Source organism: Ambystoma mexicanum, chromosome 8, assembly GCF_040938575.1.
Source record: "Ambystoma mexicanum isolate Mex_15411 chromosome 8, UKY_AmexF1_1, whole genome shotgun sequence".
Taxonomy (NCBI): domain Eukaryota; kingdom Metazoa; phylum Chordata; class Amphibia; order Caudata; family Ambystomatidae; genus Ambystoma; species Ambystoma mexicanum.
In genome coordinates this window covers 906,986,258-907,012,054 of record NC_090929.1, presented here as the reverse complement: position 1 = coordinate 907,012,054, position 25,797 = coordinate 906,986,258, and the positions used below count along the sequence as shown (strand labels likewise).

Genomic DNA, 25,797 nt, shown 5'->3' with positions numbered 1-25,797 from the left:
AAGGAGATATTAGACCTCTGGAGATTGTTTGAGGAGGTACCCCCACCCAAAGCTCCGGCACCAAATATTGATCTACCTTCCACCACAGATAATCCATTGATGATTCCAAGAGAGGAAAAGGAACAGCTAAGTACAGCACAACCTGCGGAGGTGATTAGTTTGTACCCGATATTACCTAAACCAGCCCCCGCAGCAGGATACAGCGACCCTACGTATGTGCCTCCCCCCACAACTGGTACACCACAAAGACCAACAGCCCCCCCGCCATACGAAAGCACCAGAGAGCGCGCCCAGGGAAGCACACAGAGGGTGGATATAGAGAAGCTAACGAGTGACTTAGAGTCGAGGCTTACTGTGGCAAGGGATGAACTCTCAAGAATAAAAGACATATGTGAGCGCACAGCGTGCGCCCCCACACAAATCAGGACGCACGTCTAGAGCGTCGAGCGAAGGTAGACTGATTGAGGAAGGATGGAAAAAGGGGGAAATACTGTTCAGGATTGAGGAAGAGCCGACACGAATAATAGAGGTAGGAACAGTAGAAGGGAGCATTGGTGATGTATCACGAGAGAGAGGGATCAGAGAGGACTTGTTATGTGATGTCAGAGGAGGGTTGGATGACAGTGATAGGTTGAGTATGGCAGTGGGAGGGGAAAGCGAGGAAGTGGACGGTGCATGTTCGCTAGGGACTATAGACGACGAATGGATGGGACGACTAAGAAATAGGGTGGGGAAGATGGCGTCATTGGAGTCAGCAGCGACTAAGGAAAGGGAGGGTGCAACTGCAAAAGGGAAGTTACAACTTCCATTGATACACAGAGGGGGGGGGGGGGAGACCAAACTATATACCATGGGCTCAGATGGATAAGGCTAATTTAATGAAATTATTGCCCCAGCTGTCAGGAGGGGCGAGCAAGTGGATATATGCATTTGAGAAACATACCGCCGGCATACCGTTGGCAGTAGGCGATGTGAAAAGCCTACTAGTAACCGCAGTAGGAGATCAAGCGGACAGAGTATGGGCTAAGGCTGGTTTCCCGGCCGTGACGTTAGATTGTGATCGTCATGATGGGGCTTCCTTTAATACAGTACGAGCAAGGGTGTGGGACGCGCTGCGGGAGACATTCCCAGATACCCCTGATTTACAGTCGGTAATGCAATGTACAATGAATGACGGGGAGGATGCTATGGATTACATTCTCCGGGTGCAGGAGATGTGGAGAGCGGAAACGGGCACGCCCTGGCACCAATCCACATCTCTATTTTATTTTATCATTAAGAGAGGGCTCCCAAAAGAGGTGCAGAAGGCACTCGATAAGATAGCGGGCGTTGAGGCGAAGGGGTGGCCAGAGATCCAAAGTATAATAGTGCACCATTGCAAAAGGATCAAAGAGAGAGAGAGGGAAGTAGCACAGAAAAGGTTGGCAGACGAGGCAAAGTTGGTACAATCAAAACTAGTGAAGGTTGCAGCAGCGGTAGCAGGGCTCCCACTCATGAGGGAGGGAGAGGAAGGAGAGGAGGGGCAAATAGCAATACAAGGAAGAATAGCAGCAAATTGGGCAGGACAAGGACAACGACAGTGGACTGAGCAGGAGCAGAACGGAGGTCCAACGTGGCAAGAGTGGGCCCCAAGAGGGGGAAGAGGTGGGTACCGGGGCCGAAGAGGAGGACAAGGGTATGGAGGAATGGGAGGTAATGGGTGGCAGGGTCCCAGAGGTCCACAGGGGAGCTGCTGGAATTGTGGGAGATGGGGGCACTACTCAAGAGAGTGCAGGAGCAGACAAAACAACGGGTTCCAGGAGACAGAACAGTACGGTCACCCCCACCCAGGAAGCCCCTACGGCCTCCCCATGGGACAATACCAACAACCAGAAAATGTAGGACAAAGAAGTAACGCACAACTACACGGACATCAGTACAGGACACAAAACCACCCACAGAATAATGACAATATGCAATACACGCCAGGTAACACTTTCGCCACAGTAGCTAATGGAGCACCTGCTCCCGCACCTTACAGCGGCGTGTCAGTAGTTTCGGGGAACATTTTTGATCAAGGGGGGGCAATGAGACACCCCGCATAGGACAGCCCACAGAGAGCACTTGCGTGTCCAGTACTATCTACGACCCACAATGCATCAGAGGAACCATTGATAGGAGCGCAGATAGGAGACAAGCAGTTCATATTCATGGTGGATTCGGGAGCGGAGAAATCATGCATTAGAGAGGGCCGGTTCCCGTTATCTAATAGAACGTTAGAGACGCAGGGGTTCTCTGGGGCTGTAATTGAAGTTCCTTACACAGAAGCATTGGATGTGACAGTGGGGGGTAAAACAGTGAAAGCACCCTTACTGTACTATGAACACTCTCCCATTAATTTGCTGGGGAGAGATCTCTTAAGCAAACTAAATATGACAATATCATTCACAGGGAGCGGTATCGTATGTTCGATGCCAGGCATATGCCCCCTCCGCATATTAGCAGTAATACACGGCCACACAATTATGCAAGAGATCAGAGGGTTACCAAGAAACGAGGAGATGTTTGTTGAGGGCATGAGAACATTGGCTCTCATAGTACCAGAACTAAAAAGGATGGATTGGAGGATTCCAGCCGAATTCCTCTTCCGCCCCATAGCAAGCCCCGACACTGCTCTCGGGTCAGTGGTATCGTTGGATTTACACGCAGTACACGTGTCAGCAAACAGAATATGTGTGATTGGCGTTGACATGGAAGGATGTGAGTGGCGGACAGTACTGTGTACAAATGCAAATATCCCACTGAGGGAGCTCTCGGACGAGGAGCTATTTTCAGACACTGAGACAGATGGCGAAATAGTGATGGAACTAGCTATGCCGTGTGACATTGTAGTTACAGCCAGAAAAACTCAAGTTGAATTAATGGCAGTAGTAGGAGCACCACATGCATTTTTTGATGACGACATAAGGTTAGTACCCACTAACATATGGACAAATGGCCCCCATGACGTGGGGTTATTGCATGAGGTTCAGCCTGTGGTAATAAAACTGAAACCGGGAGCAATTATACCCCGGGTAAAACAATATCCATTGTCACGCGAAGCAGAAGAAGGGATCAGAGAGACACTAGATGCACTGCTAGCACAAGGAATAATAGTACCCTCGAACTCCCCATGCAACACATGCATTTACCCGATTAAAAAGGCGAAGGGAGGTTCATGGAGGATGATACAGGATTTACGCCCACTCAATGATGTGATTCAGAAGGAGTTCCCTTTAGTCCCGAACCCATCAACAATACTGTGCAACATTCCGGAAACGGCATCCCACTTCACAGTTATTGACTTAAAAAATGCATTTTTCTCGATTCCCTTAGCAGAGGAGAGCAGGTACTTAACAGCGTTTACACTAGGGGGGAGGAGGTTCGAACACTGCAGACTACCACAAGGGTATTGCGAGAGCCCAAGCATATTCAACAGGGTACTACAGGAGGATCTGGGGAATTTGTGTGTAGAAAGCACAGTGATTCAGTACGTTGATGATTTATTGATCTGTGCACAAACTGAGGAAGAGTGTAGAAAGGACTCAATAACACTCCTGACATTATTGGCCAATAAAGGGTACAAAGTGGACAAGGGGAAGTTACAATACTGTCTGACCGAGGTCCTATACTTGGGACAGCTGATATCAAAGGACGGCAAGCGGATCATACCGGACAGGGCACAGGCAATTAGAGCAGTTGGGGAGCCCAAAACAGTAAAAGAGATGCAGAAATTTCTGGGTATGTGCAACTATTGCCGAGCATGGATATTGGATTATGCAGCATACACGAGGCCCTTGTTACAGGCACTAAAAGAGGCACAGCAGGAAAACAAACACATAGAATGGACAGAAGAGATGAACACAGCATTTGACTCACTAAAAGAGCTGATATCAAGCGCTCCAGTACTGGCAAATCCAGATTATGGGCGCGAATTCTTCTTATTCTCACATTGCAAAGGAACACTGATGACAGCAGTATTGACACAAAAGACATCGTTAGGGCACAAACCACTGGCTTACTATAGTGGCACCCTAGACGCAGTAATGCAAGGTCATTTCGCGTGCGAGCAATCTCTAGCTGCAGCCGCGTTCGCGATTGAGAAAAGTGCCACGATAGTGATGGGCTGTCCTGTGACACTGTTTGTGGAACACTCACTCTTTGCAATATTAGAGCGATCAAAGAGCACATTGACAACACAACGCGCCACAGCATATGAAATAATACTGTCCAGCGCAAACATCCACATAGTAAGATGTAAAACAGTGAACCCAGCCACATTCATCACAGAGGCGTGCACCGTAGAAGACATGCAAAACCACAACTGCGCTACGTTCACAGGTGACGAAGGTCAGGATCAAGTGATTTTTGAGAATGCCCTGAACGAGGGAGAGGTGTATTTCGTGGACGGGTCAGCATCAATAGATATGGAGACAGGAGAGAAACATGTGGGTATGGCAGTTGTACGATTAGAGGAAGATGAATACGAGACACTAGTGCAACACCGCCTCCCATCCCACTATTCAGCCCAAGCAGCAGAACTAATTGCGCTAATAGAAGCATTGCATGCCGCCAAGGGGTGCGCAGTGACAATATATACCGACTCAGCATACATGACAACGACAGTACACGGCGGGTTGGCACGGTGGGGGCGGAGAGGGTTCCGACGAGCAGATGGAACACCAGTTCAGCATGCAGAACTATTGAAAGAACTGATTGAGGCTCTGCAAGACCCCACGGCAGTGGCCATTGTAAAATGCCAAGCCCACACCACAAATACAGATTTTATATCTTTGGGGAACGCGGCAGCAGACGCCGCTGCCAAAGAAGCTTCGTATTTACAGAAAGGTGTAGTAGGAGAATACATGTTGCACCACACAGCAAGCCAAGAGGTCCCCACAGGATACAACATGATGCCTACACAGGAAATAATAGAGCTGCAAGAGGGAGCTAGTGCAGAAGAAAAATTGCTGTGGACTAAAAGGGGATGCAGCAAATCGCCGACTGATTTGTTATGGCGACAAAAAAGTTCAGGAAAAGCGGTAATGCCAGTCACATTGTTAGAAATAGCATTTCAACAACTACACTTTCCCGCACATAACGCAAAGCAACACATAATGGCAGAGATACAAGAAGATTGGTTTGCACCTTGCCTCCATGAACACGTCACAAGACTGGCTTTAGAATGCACGACATGTCAGATTTACAACTCAGGTATGACACTGCGCACACTGAGAGGAACGATACCCAAACCAAATGGCCCATTCAGAGAGCTCCACATTGATTATGTAGACATGGGAGAAAGATGTAACGGGGCTCGCTACATGATTGTGGTTGTATGTCCGTTCTCGAGATGGGTGGAGGCAGGCCCCTGTGCGCGCCCTGATGCGAAGGGCGCCGCGAAGTTCCTAGTGCGGGAAGTGTTCCCGCGCTGGGGGATTTGCGAAGTTATTCGCTCAGATAACGGCACGCATTTTGTTAATGAACTATTCAAGGAAGTGACTACCCTATTGGGAATAAAGCACAAATTATGTTCAATTTATCATCCTCAAAGTAATGGCGTAGTGGAAAAGATGAACGGTCTGTTAAAAAGCAGATTGTCAAAACTGTGTTTTTCCCTTAAAAAGACCTGGATGTACTGCCTGCCTTTGGCCTTGTTCGAGTTACGAAATCAGCCAAGTAAAGACCACCACTTGTCCCCGCATGAGATCGTCACGGGAAGGAGAATGCACACAGCGCATTCACCTCTCCGTGAACGTTCTGATGCACACAGAAGTGCAGCGATATTAGGAGAGGAGTTCACAGAGTACTTGAGAAAACTGACACGGGCAGCGCGCGTAATTGCAAAGCAACTAGCCCCCCCCTCTACAAGAGAGGAGGGGAACACAACAGAAACAGAGACAATGCCTGAAAAACCATTACAACTAATGCCTGGTGACCTTATATATGTCCGAAGTTTTGTGCGAAGGTGGAATGCACCACGTTTCCATGGCCCTTATGAGGTAGTGTTTTGCACACCCACAGCAGTAAAGGTAAAGGGCCTACGATACTGGGTGCATTTGACAGACGTACGCAGAGCTTATAGCGCCGCGGAAGGTGAGGTACAGGACGAGGCACAGACAACTGCGGACAATGAAGTTGTGCAGAATGGATGATGGGAATTTTGTGTGCATTAAGTGTTGAACACTGAACACGAATGGCGCACGACATGTGTACTGAAATAAACCTGTGTATATACATATATATATAATTTTTTACAACTTTTGAAGGTTTTTGTGGTCCTTTTTGGGGTTTTGGAGAAGTTTTCTTTTTCTCTCTCTCTCTCTCTCTCGACTTTTCTCTTTATGTATGAAATAATGTACTGATAGTAATATTTGTAAAGTTACCTTGTCTGTGGACATACCCCCTCCTTCACCCACTCCCATACTTTGCCGAAAACATTTCACAACGTTCTAAATGTTTACATGCTTGTACTTAATGCACTTTTATGTCTCAAACAGGATTTACTATGGCATCGGATGGGCAGCCTGCAACTAATAGATTTGTTAGATTTAGAGAAATGTTAGTAGATAGATTGACATATTCATACGAATGCGGTTTATCAATGTGTGTTATTGTGTTCTTCATCTCAATATTCTGCCTAATGACATATTGGGTTATAGCGTTCATCTCTACTGAGATGAACGAGGGGGGAGGGGGGAGTAACACCACCCTTGCCCCTGGCACGAATTCAATTACAAATATGAATATTAAAGAAGGTGATTTTTTGATCTGGGATGGATCCCGCCTTGTATGGGGTTACTACACTGCACCACCCACTGCTGCCCCGTCACGATCAAAAGATAAAGATATGGAAAATGACACAATGTCCCTACCTGAAATATATAACAGCCCCACTACCCTTCCCGCCCCGGTACAAAACAGCGACCTGTTTATTGAGGAAAATGGAAAAGTAATTACAATGACAGAACACAAGTCCCTATATGAAGAATTGGAAAAGGGGGGAGGGAATGAGAAAGGGGGGCCTATTCTTTCACCTATCGAAACTATAAGGTATAGGAGGGGGGAGAGAAGTAGGCGAAGAAGAGAGACAAGCAGGAGGGGGTATGATGAGAATTATGGGTTAGGATTAGACAAGATGGAAGACCCACGACACCCCCACCAAGCAAATAAATGGTATGCAGATATGAGTACAACAGCTAAACAGACAACTAATGAAAGCTGCTATGTCTGTTCGCTCATCCCCCATGCATCAGGTACACCCAAAGTGTTGTTGCCAAGAGAATTGCCCATTGTGGATGCCCAATGTCTCCTTCATCTCACACTGTGTAGAATAAAGAACACCTTTCAAGCACACGATGTCTCTTTCAAAATAATACAGGACAACAAAACGTGCTATTCAAAAGCGTCTGGGGTGGTCTGTCCTAAAGAACCTTTCTTTGCAATACAAGGGACGCTGTTTTCAGAAAACAAATGGAAAGATGAAGAAGTACTGTGCAAAGCGGAAGCACTGAGAGGTGTCCAACCAGACAAGCTGCGATGGATGGAAAAAACGTGCTTACCAATATGGAAAGAACACATCTCTAAACTAACATGGGTAACAGCGATGGAGAAACCCTTCAAGCTACAAAGTGAAATACAAAACGAACTATGTTTCAAGGGAGAAGGAAAAGTGGCAATGGGAACGAACAAAAACTGTAACAAAACTCTCACCATCCCATGAAAAAAGGAACAGCAGCACTAATGGACACATACTGGGTATGCGGGAATCAGGCTTACTTGCACCTTCCCCAGGCATGGAGTGGCAGCTGCTCAATGGCCACTTTGCATTCGGCCCTAATGGTGATTCCAGAAAGCCACGTCGACAAAAATAAAAAGACGCAAGGAAATATGAACAAGGACGAGACGTCTCCCACGGCCGAAGCACACCTCTATGTCCTGTCCTCCGGAGGGAAAGAAGAGGAGCTATCACGGAACAAGCGAGCATCAAACTACATATCACAAGCGTCATCCGATTTATTGGCACAGATCCCAGACAGGTATCGCCTGTTCAGCTCCGTGGAAACATTTTTTGCCTCACTGGTTTCAAGTGTCCAAGCAAGAGCAAATGCAAAATGGCTTCAGATCACACGGTGGGAACTGATTCAGCTGGCCAATGACACTGAAGAAGGGTTCAACATAATAAAGGTGGAACTACGAGCTCTGCGACTAATGACCATGCAGAACAGGTATGTTCTGGACCTGCTAACAGCAATCGATGGAGGTGTTTGCCGAAAAATAGGAAGTGCGTGCTGCACGTTCGTACCTTCTGAAGACGCAGAAAATGGGTCCCTGTCCCACGTCATTGAAGCAGTCCATAACCTGGGAGAGAAAATGAAGCTGGAAGGTGGGGCTGAAGACAGCTCATGGTTCGACAATATCTTCTCCTGGGTTCCCTCCTGGCTTGGAATGACGATGAAATTATTGATACCAGTTGCGGTGGTCCTCCTCGTGGTGTTCTGCCTGTGCCAGGTGGGCCTTCGATGTTGTGCTAACGCAGTCCCTAACGGTGCGATGATGATGGTGACAATGGGCAACTCTGGTGGTACAATTAAGACGACACAAGAAGTACATGTACAGACAGGACCAGATAACACTCCCAGATACCAGTTAGTGCCTATGTGCCGTGATAAGTACATAGTAGATAAACTATGGCACACCACTATCAAAGAACCCCGAGATGTGGAACTGGAATGGTATGAGGAGGTCTGGGTAGACTTGGAAGGGACGGGTGACTGTATATATTTAACATGTACCCCAGATGAGTATGCTAGAAGAGGTGAGAACTTGAGGGGGGTATGCAGAGCCTGGATGCCTAGAAAAGGAACACCTGCATGGGATGACGCAGTGATAGAGGAGCAAGAATGTAGAAGATTAGAAGAGCTAAAGAATTCGTTACTTTAGTAACGAAAGGGGGGAAATGTAGGGAAGGACTGGCCACGAGGCCCTCCTCACCTGCAGTCTTCTCCCCAGGTGAGGACCATGACTCGGTGGCCGTCCCCTCATGCCACCCGGGCCCAGGTGGAGGAGGGGTCACCCGCCGACGACATTGCCCACACATATCCGTTCCCTGCATATACCAAAATTCAGTTAGGCCTAGAAGCCATCTTGTTTAGCAAACATGGCGTGAGTTCAGCACACTGTAACGAGGCCCCCACCTTTGGAGGGCCTTTCATGCATCTCTGCCGCCGCAGTAGCCCTGGTAGATCCGCTGCGAGCGCGTTCCCATGAGAAAGTCGGATATGAGCTAACCCGAGATGCTAACACTGCAACATTTTTATCCACAATGTAATATTGCACCCTGCATGACCTGGTCCGCGAGGCCGGGGTGACGGGGAAAAAAGCTGAAGCATCACTATCTGAAGAAAGTAGAAAATAATTCAAGTATTGGTATTAACGAACTACCTCGGTTTAAACAGATCCTGTAAACTGTGAATAAACCATAAAGACGTAACGTTACATGATACCACCCCAGGTCTGGACTAGTGCTGCTACAACCACAGAGAAAGATGTAGACCAAATGTATAGCCTTTGTTTACTCATATATGTTTTCTTAATCACCTAAAGCAGCGAGCATCAATTTCTGTAGGCCATAACCTAGAACGACCTCGTGTAACGTTTAATGTACATAAAATAATCACATCATGTAGTAAATATAATGTTAGGTAACGAAAAGGTACTCGGACCGACTGTATTAAAGAAATGTGTAACGAAATGGAAATATATATGTGTGTTTAAATAACATCAAAATAAGGCGGAACATTATAAAAGTTCTGCATTCAAAAGTTAGCAACGCACGAGGAAAAAACCTTTGTGAGTATATGCAAGGCCATTCTCCCTCCCACCCTACCAAGCCTGCCAGATAAGGAAGCTAAGGCCTGTGCCGCGCTCCCTCACCTCCCCCAACCAAGCTGGAGCCGCTTCAGAGAGTCAGAGGCCCCGGTACCGCACCCAAGGCCACAGCCCACCACCTGTGTTATTTACAGCACGGTAATAAACCCACGTTTTGAATCCACTGATCTACCAGCACCCTCTCGTAAAGTCCACAACCCTCCCCCTAGACCACCCCAAGAACGACCCCCATCACTGGGACAAGACACAGAGACCCATTTATATAACAACTTCTAACGCGGCAGACAGGCATGTACCAGTCGGCTCAGGCCCCAGAACTCAGCCCCTCGACCTAAAATACCGGTCAATAGGACACAGGTAAATCTCACCCCAACCGACAATCACCGGACCTCTCAAGAGGTGCATTCCTCATGTGTTGCGTTTATTTTATAAGACAAACTGCCGAGCGATTTATTGATGAACTTAGATGTCGTTTCTTGAATAACTGCAGTGTGCATGGCCTAGGGCAAACGAGTCAGGAAAGGTATTCATCTTTGTCACAGGCTGCCCCAGCATACCAACACCGCTCGGATGACCTCAAGCTGGCCTGCCAGGCCCAACCCAACCCACGAGGCTGACCAGTGACGTCCTCACGCCAAGACCAACCACGCTGCAGCAACACCTATAGTTAGTCGACGCCACCCAATCCCAATTAACTTGTGCCCCCTATAGTGTGTAGGTTCTGATGACGTTTTTTGTATTAGAAATACGCCTGTCTTTGCTATTGTCAGACAGAGCGCTCTCGGAGGTTGCAGAGTTCTTTGCATGCCCTATTCTTTGGATAAACTCCCACTTACGCTCACCCGCACTCTGTCTTGGCCTTATTCCCATTACGGGAGAGTCCCTTATTGTCTCTCATTGCGGGGAGGATCGTGCTGAAATTGGGGGCGCTTCCTTTCAGTAGTCATGCAGAATTTTTGTGGCTTGACATTTATTTGCAGGCCGTAGGTCTAATACTGGGCGCATTGTTAGATCTTTCCTTGGCACAAGGAAGTAGGTTGAATAAATACCCTCGTTTACCTGGCTCGTCGGGACACTTCTATGGCGTCCTTTAGGAGCAACGTTGCAATTTCCTTGAGATGGATGCGTTGTTCTTCCTCCGGGTTTTTCTTCTGGCGCGGGGGATGGTTCCGAGGTCGCTGGATTAGTTCCACACAGTACCTGCCTACCACGGTGGATATCACCCATTTGTCTGAAGCGGAATGTCACGGTTTTGGAGGTGTTGCTCTGCCTCTAGAGGTGGAGGACCTCCCCCGGCCACGAGATCGGTGCTTTCCTATTGAGTAAACCTGTGAGGATTGGTCCCGATTGTTACCCCAGGATGACCCTTGGTTTTGACCATACCCTGAACCCCTTTGGGAATTTCGTGCTCTGTAGCGACAAAAAATACTATTGCCTCTTTGGCCTGAGGGTTTCTCTGTAAGCTGTCCCACTCTTTGGCCTGAGGGTTTCTCTGTAAGCTGTGCCAAGGACTTCAGAGTATCGTATTCGTCCTTTGCAGACTTTACAGTATCCTCGGCTGCCTTTCCAAAGAGGACGTTGGGCTCGATAGGCATATTTAGCAGTGTTGCTTGGGTCTCCTGCTTAATGCCAGATTGGCAAAGCCAAGCATGGCGGTAAATAATAATGCCTTCCGCAATTATTCTTCCCACATTGTCCGCGGTGTCCAAATTGTTCTTGAGGATGCAGCACGAGACAGCTGTGCCCTCTGCTGCTACCTGGGCCAGTTGAGTCTTTAAGCATTCCGGGGCTGACTATAGTAGTGCGGACACCTCGTCCCATTTATGACAATTATAGCTAGCTAAGAGTAGTATTGTTAGCTATTCTAGCCTGAAAGGCTGCAGAAGAGGCTACCTTCCTGCCCATGGTGTATAGGCGTTTACTTTCCTTGTCAGGTGTCACCTCAGAGGAAGTTAGTGGAATACTGAGGTCAGACTTGCTTGAGGCTATGAGTCTACACTGAAATAAAATCACACTGTACCAACCGTTCTCAGCATGGAAATTTATATATATATTTTTCCAGGACTGTCTCTCTACCCTTAGCAAGAGGTGTGGGCTTCACTTCCACCAACCTGTGACCTCGTATATATGATTAGGACAACTGCAATAAAAGGTAGAGCTTAGCGCAGGAGTGTTCACAACTAGGCCCCCTTTTTTGCTCTTTTCAGTCTTGAGAATGAAGCCTCAAGACCGTTTGTTTTCTGTGAACTGTGTTACTTACTTGGAACTTGGGGAAGGGAACCCAGAGGATTGAATTTGAACTATATTGAACTGTATTTTTGTGAACTGAAGAAAGGTAATTTTGAGTGTTTCATGGAACTTTTATACTTGGGGAAGGGGAGCTGATAGGAAGCCGTGAGCTGGAAGAGGCTCAGAACTTTGCGTTGAACACCATTTCTTTTGATTTTTACATCCCTACACATTGGTTATTTTTAGTTGTGAGGGAAAGGATAGGTTTTGGACACAGACAGACTTTTACAGTTGAACTCTTTGACTCAGACTTTCCTTAGTTTTATTCAGGTAGGGAAATTCCACCTTGGCATAGGGCAAGGTAGGCCTTCTACCATCCTCACATTTGATTTAATTAAGTATTTTATGTTGAACTTTAAGTCTGCTGTCTGTGTCTTGCTTCATGATGCCTTCACAATATTCATACACCTTTGTGGAAGATGTAAGTGCCCAAACTACGACTTCAGGAGCCAAGCTGTCAAGTTCATAGTTTGAGGGTATAGATGGAGTATTGTCCCCTCGTGCTTGGACAGCATGTTGATGGGGTTGAAAGGGGAAAACCCTTTCACCCAGGATCTTGAGTTAGCCATGCGCTTTTAAGGGGAAGCCTATGTCACTTCTATGCAGTCTTCTGCAAGGTAATGGCGTATTTGCAACTATAAACCAACTTGCGGTGTAATAAAAATGTCTGAACTAAGTGTGCCTTCAGGCATTTGATTTATCCAGAGTATAAATCATGTGTCCTTGCATCTGTTCATTGCACAGAATTCTGTTTAATAAGAATTAGAAAAGCCAATAGTTTGACTTCTGTATAGGCATTAGATAGGCATTTTCCAGGCGCTGTCATACTATACAGAGGAGCCAACACCACATCTCATGGCCAGATAGTACCATTATGACAGAGCCAGTAAAATGTCTTTGCCAATTGTACATTAAAGCCGAAACTGTTGGCCTTGCCAATGCTGATTCTATTGGCTATAGTGTTGAACGTAGTATTAGTGAGGTGCATCATACTAGTGGTTTACTTGTTTCTGGGCACCGTGAGCGTATTTAATTGTACTCCCTTTCAGGGAGAAATGCCACTCACATTGATAGGGGCACAAATGGGCTTTGGAGCCAGGAAATCTTGAAATATTAGAGACATATATACAAATACATATACTACATATATAATGGAAGTGCCAACACACGTTTATCTGATAAATTATTTTTTTCATAGAATTTAAAGGCATGCAGCGGAGCGGGTATGCGAAGGAAAATTATCTTATAATAAAGAAGGTAAAAACGAAAATCATGCCGTTTTATAGAACAAGGGGAAAATGTGGTTTTACCTGGACCCTGAAGAATACAGTGATTCCAATCACGTATTGATTTACGTATCTAGGGGCACAAATTTGCAGCAGGGGAAATAAGGCAGCGTTAAAAGCATCTATACAGTTAAAGGTAGAGTACTTTATTCCAAAAATGAGGAAAATAATCAACAAATAGAGGAGATTTTTCATGATACAGAGATAACATATTATAACAAGAAAGTGATCCCTAAACTAATCTATGGTTTAGAAACACATTGAATTTGGACAGTTTGAATTAGTTTGAAGCTAAACTTTGGCACGAGGTGCTAAGTCTTCCTAACTGCGTTCCTTTAGGGGTGATCAGGTTCAAGCTAGGCCTTCTGTCCATGCAGTGTAGATTGGAGTGGAATTTGTTACTGTTACTGAATGAATACAGCCCCACCCCCAATTCCCTGGTCTCTAATATAATGGTACACACCGTTTGAACAAAAAGGATGAATATCTGTCAGTTTGGATCTTGAGTTGTAATGAGCTATTAAATTAATCGAGTTGTGCCAGGCTCACCTCGTTGAAACACTGCAGTTAGTAAAGAAACGGTTTTTGGAACTGGACTGGATTATAACATGTTCACAAGTAACAAGGTACACGTTAGATTATGATCTGGCCAGCGAACAGGTGTTTTGCCCGATTATCTAGTAAAGTTTCCAAGAGCAACTTTAAGAACGTTGTTTATGGGAGTATGACTCAATTCGATCCCAACGGGTGACATTTTGAACATTTGCGATGCCTCAGTTTACAAAGGCACCTCAGGCCGATTTTGTAAAGAAGAGTTTACTAGGGAAACTGTGAAACATCTGGTACAGTTGTCCGATATTAGCCTCTGTTCATACTTATTTTTTGAGGGAGTGCTATACCACTACGTACCCGCTACATTTGGACCTTTTTTGGTTCTGTTGCTTCTCAGGTAAATCCGTTGCATTAACTATCAGGATATTAAAGTTTTTGCGACATTTGAACGGAGTGGTAAGGAGTTTAACCTTTTTTTTTCCTGACCTTGACTAATTTTACTTGTATTATTAATGTTTAAGATTTTGAGTATGATGAATTGTAATGTATGGTAGAGTTATGTTTGTATTGTTTTAACTGTAATAAGACAGTATTTTGTTCACATGTAATACTTGTTAAAGGTTTATCTTTAAACCAATACAAAATGAAAAAAATAAACTTGTTTTTCATGTTCAAGAACTATGAACCAAGACACAGGCTAGCTGCCCCTACTTAATTCACTTAGCCACTATACATTATAAACTGGAGCCACGCAGCACTTTTCTGCACCTGTGTTTTTTAAACAGAATGTTCAATTTTCAGCAATCGCCATGCCAAAAACATACAAAAGCAGGGAAAACTCTTGAGTACACATTTACGACTAGTGTAGCTATACCAATAGTTTTCGATTCAATGGGTGTTGCTAAAGCTAAATAGTTTAATTTCCCATCTTTCCCATGGTCATACAATTAATAGCACGTTAATGTGGTACTTAAATGTTCGCACTTCAATGTTCACCCTTGCTTCCTTCACTTTGCAAAATGTGCAACAAGTTTTCAAATAATTAACCAAAATAAATATCAAACTCAGCTTAAAAGAAACCCAATGAACATCATCCCATGTTTAAAAACATGTTTACGGAGCAAAGTCACGAAAATAACCACATATGGCAAAAACGGGCACAGCATACATCATATCATAAAAGGGTTTCATCTTCAGAAGTTTAGCCGGGCTTACCTTGTGCACACTTTTGGGGTTTTCCAGCCATGCGTAGTACATTTCTTCCACATAGTTTGAGCTGGTTCCACTTAGGAAGGTTTCAGTGCCTGCCGATGAAAAACTTCGGCTGCCTTGCGAGTATATTTGGGGGAATGCAGAGCACTTGGCCAGTAATGGCAAGGTGCAGGGTCTCAGCTTTGCAGCCAGCAGCTTCAGGCGACTCATGATGAAAGGGCACGAAGCAAGAGATACTACCTGAATACAAACAAAGGTTACAACTGAGAGATCCACACTATGCAAGTGTTCTCCAAAATGAATGCGAGCTGACTACACTTACATTCATAGAGAGTGGGAAAAGTTGAAGTAAACTGAGAAAATCCAGTATTTGTTTTCAGTAACAAGGGGGGCGGGGGGAGAACTGGTTTTCTTCCTACATTAACAAGCACACATGTGACGAAATTCTAGACAAAGGCAGAACGGAGAAGTGGAAGTTTACTGTAAAAGCAAAGTCGCATAACTTGTTATTCAACTAGCAAAACGCACCACAGGGCCAAGTTAGACTCTGCATGATATGTCCTGAATAGGAAATTCGGAAAGTGCAGCACCACAGACTGTGCTTAATCCGCGAGCTTCTCCAGAAGAGGTGTGTGCTCTAGCAGAGTATACACGGGACAATGTGCCCCCTACTGTACATTACAAGGGTATTACAAGTCTCCGAGAAGTTTAGTGACTAAATAGAGGAACGAGGCCGAAGGTCATGCATGTAACGCCAAGGTGACTTGCAATATCCTCTCCCCGTACAGGAGGGTGAATTTAATTTCTTATAAAACATGGCCACACACTGTCATTCCTTTAAACAGGGACGTCATTTCACCAAAATGCCAGGGGTAGCGGAAGTGACATCATAGGACCCTTGACCCCATGATGACATCACAGGAAGTGATGTAATTTGACCCCACCTGAAGTGATACCGCGGGAAGCGACGGAACACAACCTTTCACCCGTTGACAAAACAGGAAGTGGCATCACATAGGATTGTACACTACGAAAAATATGGTTACGATTAATGCGATCTACATTTCATACAAGAATGGCTCCCCATTAAGATCAGTGTGTATAGGCCCATATTACCAAATTACTGTGAATGCAAGCAGACGTCCATGACCAAATGATAATGATGTGTTATTATATAGCATTTCTGCTTAAGCGCTTTATATAGAAAAAATATATACCCAATATCACCCAACCTGTGTTGGTATTCATTTATCAACCTCAGAAGGCTGAGTTGAGGCGTTTAAGAACAGACTAAAACAGTGACTCACCCCCTGAAGTGTACCTGAAATAAACCTTTAATGAGTCTAGCAATTATTGTATAGAATTCCAGAAAGACACATTATTTGGTATTCCTATTCTTTCTTACTTAGGGTCAGTGCTGAAAGTGTTATGTTAGACTTGTGGCACGAAAAGAGCCACATGGTTCTGGCCACAGCCCAGGAGCTTGCATAAAAAAAAAAATATATATCTTTTTTAAGAGGTCACACGGGAGACCAGAGAGGTCGCAAGGGAGACCTCTGGTGACCCCTAAATGACATCCCTGCCTTTAAATACTTTGGGCCTCATTACAAGTTTGCCGGTCCAGAAATAAGGGTGCCAGTTAGCTCCCTGGCACCCTTGTTTCCGGACTGGCGGAGTTGCCTGCCGTGGCCGCTGTGCCGAACAGGTTCGACCCTGCCAGGCTCAGTGGCCACAGTAGGCAGACATGTCATGGAAGCACTGGCACTGTTAGCAACAGTGCCGGTGCTTCTGTGTCCCCACAACCACAGAGTCCTATGCGAGTTTGGGAATGGGGACTTACAATTTACTGGCACAATTTACCGGCGCCTGACTTCCCGGTAGCACTGGGAAGTCAGGCGCCGGTAAAATATTGCGAGTCTGGCAGCAACCCGCTGGTAGCACCGGCAGGGTTACCGCCGGAATTGTAATGAGGCCCTTTGTCTCTTGTTTAATATAAATGTAAGAGATCTTTCATTTGCTGATACATATAATCAATTTAGGGCCTCATCACAGCCTTGGTGGTATCCCGGCAGTAATTGCGCTGTGATACCACTAACGCAAATAGTGTTTCCGCAACTCGGTGCAGCGATATTAGTGCTGGATCCCGAGTTGCGTTAAGGCTGTTACTCCCTGTTTTTTGTAGAGTCCATAGGACTCTATAGGGCAGTAACAGCACTATTAGCACTGACACTATTATCACTGACGCAATTAGCGCCACGATAATAGCACCGAAAATGGGCAGAAAGGGGAGGTTTTTACCTCACACTTTCTGCCCAAACTCTGGATTGGGCGGAGCGGTAAAAGCGTTACCACTGCATGTCTACCACTCCGCCCAACTCCTGATGAGGCCCTTAGAATCTGTTTGGATTTAAAAAAGCAAAAATGCAGGCCCTAATGTGTTGCAGAAAAATAGTTCAAGCAGTTTAGTAAAATGTATTGAAAAAAAGTTAATTTTGTACTTTAAAATAACAACATGCAGATTCATTCTCACATTAAACCCCAGCAGTGCACAAATTAAACATTCTACCATAAACAGTTCCTTGTCAATTACCCACGGCAAGGTGTCACAGAAAACTACTCTGCAGGCAAGGGAGGACTTTTAAAAGCTTTTCACGGCGACAGGTGAAATTCTCTTTGCTGGCACAAGCAGGAGACATTGTGGCATCACAACTGAAGCGTAATAACGGATTACAGGTCAGTTGTAATGTCACAACTACATCAAAACAAAAGAGGTGATGGATGGAAGGTTTGGAATTAATTGTAACCTCTGGCATTGCTCTGGGCAACCCTCCAAACCAACATTCTTCGCCTGTCAAGCCATTACAGAAGGGGAAAGACCACATGCAAATCAAGCTTGGTCCCACCCCAAAATCGCCAAGTCCCACCCCAAAAGGGGCAAGTCCAGCCCGAATGTCAGGAAACTGCGGCGGCCCAGACATTCGGGGGAATTAAGTACACGTATATAAGCACGGGGTTCGTCCTCTAACCCTCTCTCCCGTTCACACTATCAGGCATCTGTTCCATGTATTCCCAAAGCACTCAAACCCTTCCCGCATTCATTCTAAGAATCCTCACGCACTTTCTTAAACTCACCAATATCGAGACTCCTTTCTTCTCATGTATACGGACTGCCTCCTGGAACACTGTTAGGCGTCCTCGTGCCGGCGGGTGTTAGGAGCATTTCATCAGGTCGGTTGAACTGGGACTGCTTTCCGGGTGGTAGGTGTATCGTCGTTTTTTCATTACCAACCAGAATCCGGATGGCACATTCTACGGAACCCTACTGTTGGGTGATTGGTAAGAGTGTTGTCTTTATTTACCATACTGTTCATGCAAGTGCTACAAATATTGGTTAAATAACGTACTCCCATATTTCTGTTACCATCTACATAGGGTATGCCAGTTTACATTACATCAGGATTACTAATCCAGTTACAGGGACATATCCCGCTAGTCCAAAGGTACAACACCTCGTTGCTATCTTGTTTACTCAGGATCACAACCTTGTCTTGTATTTTGCTCACTTAAAATACATTGTGGTATTAACCCTGACTTTCCTTTGCAGGACAGCGGGATCCTGTGGCGTCCATCCATCCATCTTTGGATCAACAGACTTCTCAGGCGATTACTTATACATCCCCGAGAGGTACATTGGCAGGAAGAACTTGTTGGCTACACGACAGGTTCAACAGCCGGAGCAGAACTCAGTCAGGAAATACCATAGAGTTGTGACACCGAACCGCTAGGTCACTTCTCTTGAGACCACAAGCATCCACATACATGTTTCAGCCTTTTTGGGCCTCATCAGTGAGAAGCAGTGGTCATAGTGTAAACAAAAAAGTAGTGGAACTATGTTGCCTCTGACCTGCTCTCTTTTCTGCCCATGGCCCCATACTCATCGTCACCCCCCCCTTCCACCATACATGGGTCCTTTCCCTCCACTCCCTCCTGCAATATTGTGTTTTACAACAGTTCTAGTAAAACTGAAGGAAACAAAGGATAGCAAATGTATTTAAATGACCACCGTTAGTGTGTCATTGTCCCACTCAGCATGCACCTTTATGCAGCCTCCCCTTCACCACCCACCGTTCGCACCTCTTAAGGAACATTGTCCGCCACAGACACACCCCTCCCATTGCCTACAAACAAGTCTGAGCCTAAAGCCATTCATACGCAGATCACAATCAAGCTGGGTTTTTTAGCTGCTTGAGAATGTTTTTTATATCCAAAGCAGTCTATTGAAAAGGGCAATGTTACACTGATATCAGCAGGGCTGAGGTTCGAGTCTCCAGTAGGGATGAAATTTAAAACAAAAAGTATTTGAAAAGTGGCCGTCCTGGAACGGTATTCTAGGTCGCATAAAGTAAGGGAACGATGACGGGTCACCCCAAAAACTAAGGGAACGTCGTACCCTTTAGTTCCCACCCACTGTTGAGGAGTAGCCTGGGTCTCTAGGCCCAGCAGGTACATGACACATGTCTGGGACTGCCCCCTTTTGGGGTGGGACCAAGTCTGAATTGCATACGGTCTTTCCCCTTCTGTAATGTATTTATTTATTTATTGTTCACTTGTTAGGCACCTATACAGCAAGTAAATACTGTTTCAAAGCGCCCACACGGCAAAGTGACGGAACAATTAGTTAACACAAAAAATTAAAAAACAGTGGGTGGAAAAAAGGACGAATCTACTATGCCTTGTGAGTATTCCGAATGTACTGACATGAACTAAGACTAATTTAAATTTAAATCAGCTTTTCATATCTTACACGACCTGTAGCCATTGTAGCAATGACAGATGTTTTTCAAACATACAGCACACTTTAACGTAGAAAGTTAGTGTGCAACACTTGCTGAACAAATATCCGAAGGCTCTGCAAGATCAGCCAAAGTCCAGGAAATCGTGCCTTCCTGTTCTGGCAGATCGGCCAACCACAAATGACAGCTAACAGCCTGTTTTAACTTCACACCATTAGGTGTTAGTGTTGACTTCATACCATTAGGTGTTATCTGAGAGCAGCTGTTTGACCTCACACAGGGAGTGTTATATCTGATAAGAATTCAAGAACAGGAAATTGACAGACACAAACATCACAAACAGAAGCTTCTTGCACATTCGCAAAGTTAAGGCCGATAGGATACCATACAAGGTACTGGGTAACAAGTGAGAGATTTCTCTTGATAACAGATAGCCGACTAATATAACCAGCAGAAGCATACCATGCATAATGTTGCAGAGCTTCACAAATGCCATACAGTACACCGAAGGCATTTACTAAACGGGTGCAGAGATCTCACTGTCAGGTGCAAAAACCCACCTAATGTAGTTTTACAAAGGAAGCTCTAGCCCTCACTGTTCCAAACAGCAGATATGATGAACGCACACGTGCAGGGCCACCATGTTACTTGATACATATAAAGCCCAGCACAAAGTGGGAAAGAAGGAGGAAGCCCAGCAGACTTGCCAGTCCATTCAAGCCAGAGGGGCTGGGGAGGAGTACAGAGCAGCAGCAGCATACGGGTGAGACAGCCAGTTCCCAGCTATGCAGAACTCGTCAACCCAAGAAGGAGCCGTTTCATTTGAAGCACACGCTGCTCTAAACGCGAGTTACAGGTGGGGGCTTGCTGTGTGCATGGAGACTGATGGCGCATAGTATAGTGTAGCATAGTTTAATGAGAGATAAAGGTTACTCATGCGTTTAAACTAAAACCAGAGCTTGTTCTATTATTTACACATTCAACCATACTCTTTGCCCACATGGCAATCTTGTTCATAGGTGTGATGTTACCTTATGTTATGTTATGTTAGATCTGCTTTTGCTTTAGCTGGTTTAAGGAAAATAAGAACCCTCAGAAGCTAGGGGGTCATATTAAATGCATTAACATGATAACTCCTGTGTCAAGTGTATAATTCAGAGTAATGTGTCAGATTGGCATCTCTTTGTGTCTAAACACTTTACAATTCCTGACTGTATATGTTTAATCATGTTGATAAGCACATGAGCCTAGGCATGCCTGTCTTTTAGCGCTGAGACACAGCCTAGGGTGAGTTTTAACATGAATGACTGATGGCCATGGGTCTGTTTTCGCAGCCTCAAAAGAGGTGGAGATAAGAGGCTCGTGGTCACGCCTAATCATAGGCAATCAAGACATGTGGCACCCCAGATGGGACTTCTTATAGATGACCGTAGCATTGCTAATAAAATAACTTCATGCCCCAGTCACTATAAACGGACCTGGCAAAAATATTTTTTCTAAAAACGCTTTTTTTAAATCAAATGTGGTTAGGCGGGTACAGAAGATGGCACATCAGGAAATCAATATTCCCATCCATTGCAGGATGGCGGTTTTGGATTGGCTTAGGTTATCACACTGTCAGAGTTTTAAAAATATTTTTTATAAGTTTTCTCATAATAAACACAACATCACAACACACCCGGCAGTGACAATATTAAATTTTCAAACTCCATATACGTTCACATATGTTGTCGCTGTCTTCTTGTCCCTCCCCCCTCAACTTGAGCTTACATATTACGCTTCTGCTTTATTCCTCTTGGGGCTCTTCTTCTGCGCTCCCAGAGGTGTCACGTTTGCTTAAGCTATCGCACGCAGGTTCCGTTAACGAGGCTATTAGGTGTCTCCAGGCCATCAGCGCTCCCACTTCTTCATCTTCCCCCTTATAAGCCGCATCATACCATGCTTCCGTTTCCGCTGCTGCCCAATTCAATAGGTCCTGCCACCATGCCTCTAGTCGAGGTCTCTGGTTTGCTTTCCAGCCCATGGCTATTCTGTGTTTGGCTAGGATATACGCCAGGTCTTTAAGTTTACATATGTGTTTCATGTTGCGTGGTCTAGTAAATCCTCCCACCATGCATGCCCAGATGATTCTACATTTAGTTTGATACCTTTTTCGGAGAGGCGGTGGGTTATCTCTCCCCAAAATTTTGGAATCTCTGGGCAGGCCCAGAACATGTGCAACATCCTCGCTTGCACTTCTCCACATTTGGGGCACCTTTGTGTGTCTGTACCTTGGAATCGGGCTATCCTCTGGGGGGTCATGTACGCTCTGTGTGTTACATATAGCTTGATGTGCTGTAGTCTGGCTTTCCTAGACACTTTCTTATGGTATCTCTGCACCCTTTCCCATTGCCCATCTTGCATGTGTTCTCCTGCGTCCTCCTCCCAATCTCGCCTTAGCTGGGTCACCTCCTATCCCACTCAGGACATTAATAGTTCATATATTCGGGAAACCTCATGCCCGCCCTCCGAGATGTCGTACACAGGGATGTTTTTATAGGAGGGCAAAATGGAGCACTTGCCCTGGGCCCCCAACTTGGAGGGGGCCCCACAAAGCTAGCTGATCTAAAGAAGTAATATTCCATTGTCCACCAGTCTTAAATAGCACACGTCAGGATATTTTATGGGGTGCTGCTGAGGCTCTAAACCCATAGCCTTTCTGTTTTGGCAAGTGCATTCTGCCTTGATCAATTCATCATCTATTGCTTTTTGTGTTCACTGTGGTATACATAGGTTGTGTGTTCCTTATGGCACAACTCTGCAGCATTCTTTCCTTCCCGTGGGAATTATGTTGATCATGTGCATTAGACAATGGTGAAATGCATATTCATAAATTGAATGCCACAATGGTTCCGATGTTAGCTCAGTATGTGACGCACCCATTGCAGAGATATGTGTTCATATGCACAATTAGAATATCACATTCCAGCAAGGCTGGCTGAGCCTTTCCTATGTTTGAAGTTTATAAACCTACCTGCATATGTACTTGGTTTTGCAGAACAACATCTGCTATTATCAGCAATGCACCTGTACCAGATAGGGGTTTCTATAAAAACTAACATATCATCTGTATGTTGAAGGTCTAGAAATTGGTTTGTTCGGATAGGGTGTTGTAAAACCTAGGCAATCGCCTCCAACAATGGCATTAACTGTTTGTCCAAGAGGTTAATAATAAGTATCCAAATGCAAGACTATGGAACGACAGCGTTCATGTTTGTATTCTGGATTTGCCAGCAGACGATACAGTGATCCTGGTCAAATCATCTAATATATCTTACATTACTGTACTGTCTTCTGTGAGGTTTTCCTTCTCGCATGCTGCTGGTATCGTTTAGCCCATTACTTGATCTTTCTTCCTATGTAGGCCATTTGGGTGGAAGGGTTGGTAGACAGAAGAGAGCGGACCATATGTTGCAGGCCTCAGGCAAGCATATTTTAAGATATGCTTGTTTGACACAAAAAACGGTTTGCTTTTTGGTAAAAGTCAAAGGTTTTTATGCACGTTTATAAATGAAAATGTCACAAGCCATTGTTTCGGAGGTATTTACAGCTTTAAAATACAAACCCAGATTAAATTTGTTAAATCTCATCGATTGGTATGCTGGTTCTTATATACTTCCCTTAATGATGGAGAGAATGAAGCTAGAATCATTCCCATTTTGCATAACACCCCTCTAATATTTTGTTTAAAAATTGTCATGTTTGGTAATGTGATTTGTGTACTTTCCAACTCCGTTTTTTAAGAATATGAGATTGTTTTAGTTCAGGTTAAGAACTGGAAAAGAAAGTGTTATGCAGAAATTGCAGAGTTGGCACAAATCCTAGCTTCACCCCTTCACCCCTTAACCAAAGTGTGAGCATGGACATCTCATTTAATCTTGTATTGCTTAACCTCTCAATATTGCCAGTCCCTAAACCTTTCAAAAGTGTCATCCCAGCATTCCAAGATGGCGGCCGGCAGGGATGAGACGTGTCGACTGTCCGCTCCCGACCCCCGGACATGATTACAGCGGTCCACCACCCCGCTACTGGTTGGCAGTCCCTGAAAAAGCTGCGGCAAGGCTCTCGGAATCCATCCGAGGAGACAGTGAGGCGCAGGGAAGGAGAAAATTGCCTCCCTGCAGTGCGTATGCCCCGGGCCAGCCCGGCTTGAGGAGTGAGCGCGGAGCCCGTCCGTCGGCGTGCGAGGCCCGGGCAGAGGAGGAGGCGCCGTCGGGCGACTGGCTGCGGGCAACTGGCTGCGGGTGCCCGGATTGGAGGCTGCACAGGAGCAGATAACGGCGTGTGTGAAGAGCGGCAGGGCCTCGCGGCTCCGGGCGGGTGCCCGCACCCACAGAAAGGAAGGGAGGAACAGAGCGGCACCCGTGGGATCGGAGCCACTGCCCGGGGGCCAGGAGGAGGAGCAGAGCAGAGGAGAGGAGGAACGCCACAGTGAGTCGGGGCCCTTTCCGGGGCGGCTCGTAGAGGAGCGGGCGGGTCCTCGGCCACCGGGGGGAAGACGGAACGAGAAACGGGAGCTGCTGCAGCTGCTCCAGCTGCTCCTGCGGTTACGAGGCCCCGGGCTCCAAGAGATCTGGGGGGAGCACAGAGTGGGTGTTGGAGTCTGGGCACTGTGGCAGGCGGCGGCCTCTGTGGCTCTGCAGTGATTGAGCCCTAATCAGGGCGCTACTGGGGCGTAGCACCCATTCAAGCATATCAAGTGACTCCAGAAGGTGCAGGAGTGGAAGAGCGGTCGGCGGAGCTGCGCTGGCCTGCTGGAGGCACCGCACAGGTAGACTGGCCCCCGTGCAATGCATGCAAGAGATTGAACTGATGGCCACACAAAATAAAGGGAAGAGCGGAAAGCCAGCGCAGCACCCACGGGATTCACAAAGCACCCTTCACTCTCTGTGGCCGGTACAGGATATGGGAGAGGGATCGGAGGGCAACAGGGAGGGGTCTGAGGAGAGGGGGGCCGCGGAAAGGCCGCGGGAGCTGACCCCGGTCACTAGAAAGGACTTCCTGGGCGAGATTTGGGCGCTTCAAACTAATCTGGCTGAGACATTCAAGGAGCAGTTTCAGCTTATGTGGGCGGACCTGAATGAAGCTCTTGGGGAGATCAAGCGGGACCTAAGACAATTGGGCGAAAGAACCGATCTTCTAGAAAGGGGTCTCCAGGAAATGGAAAAGGAAACTACTAACAATGAGGCCATAGAGCGCCTCAATGTGGCGACCCAGAATCTGGAGATCCAAATGGGGGACATCGAAAACAGGTCTCGTAGGGTTAACATAAGGGTGAAGTTGCTGCCGGAATCAGTTTTGGATAAGTAGCTAAAGCAGGAAATCCAGGTCATCTTTGCTGAAATGTTGGGGAAGGCTGTTCCGGACAGCATTGAACTGGATCGCGTCCATAGAGTTGGTAGATGTTACCTGTCCAAGGTGCCCACCCCGAGACCGAGGGACGTCCTTGCCGCTTTTACCAGATATGTCCAGAAGGAGGCAGTCCTCCAGGCGGCGAGGAAAAGGGAACCAATAACGTTTAAAGGCCAACAGATAGCCTTGTATCAAGATCTGGCTAGCACCACCCTAATAAAGAGGAGACAGTTGGCACCGGTGTTGAAGGCACTAAACGAGCGCGGAGTACGCTACAAGTGGACATTTCCATTTGGCTTAGTATTTGACTGGGAAGGACACCAGAAACGGATAACGTCAGTCCATGAGGGAGCTAATATGTTGCG

General features: G+C 46.1%; 1 protein-coding gene across 9 annotated transcripts in view; it reads right to left on the bottom strand.

The window, feature by feature from the left end:
- OGDHL (oxoglutarate dehydrogenase L) overlaps positions 1 to 25,797 on the bottom strand; it is a 2,607,259-nt gene that overhangs the window by 2,370,440 nt on the left and 211,022 nt on the right. For 6 of the 9 annotated variants that reach the window (XM_069610806.1, XM_069610809.1, XM_069610808.1 and 3 more), the window contains one exon: positions 15,252 to 15,488. The exons of 2 other annotated variants lie outside the window; for them this stretch is intronic. In XM_069610806.1, coding sequence (XP_069466907.1) covers positions 15,252 to 15,458 — 207 coding nt within the window. In that variant the 5' untranslated portion in view covers positions 15,459 to 15,488. Of the gene's footprint in view, positions 1 to 15,251; positions 15,489 to 15,570; positions 15,592 to 25,797 lie in introns of those variants that run through there. One more of the 9 variants, XM_069610804.1, reaches the window with a different exon arrangement.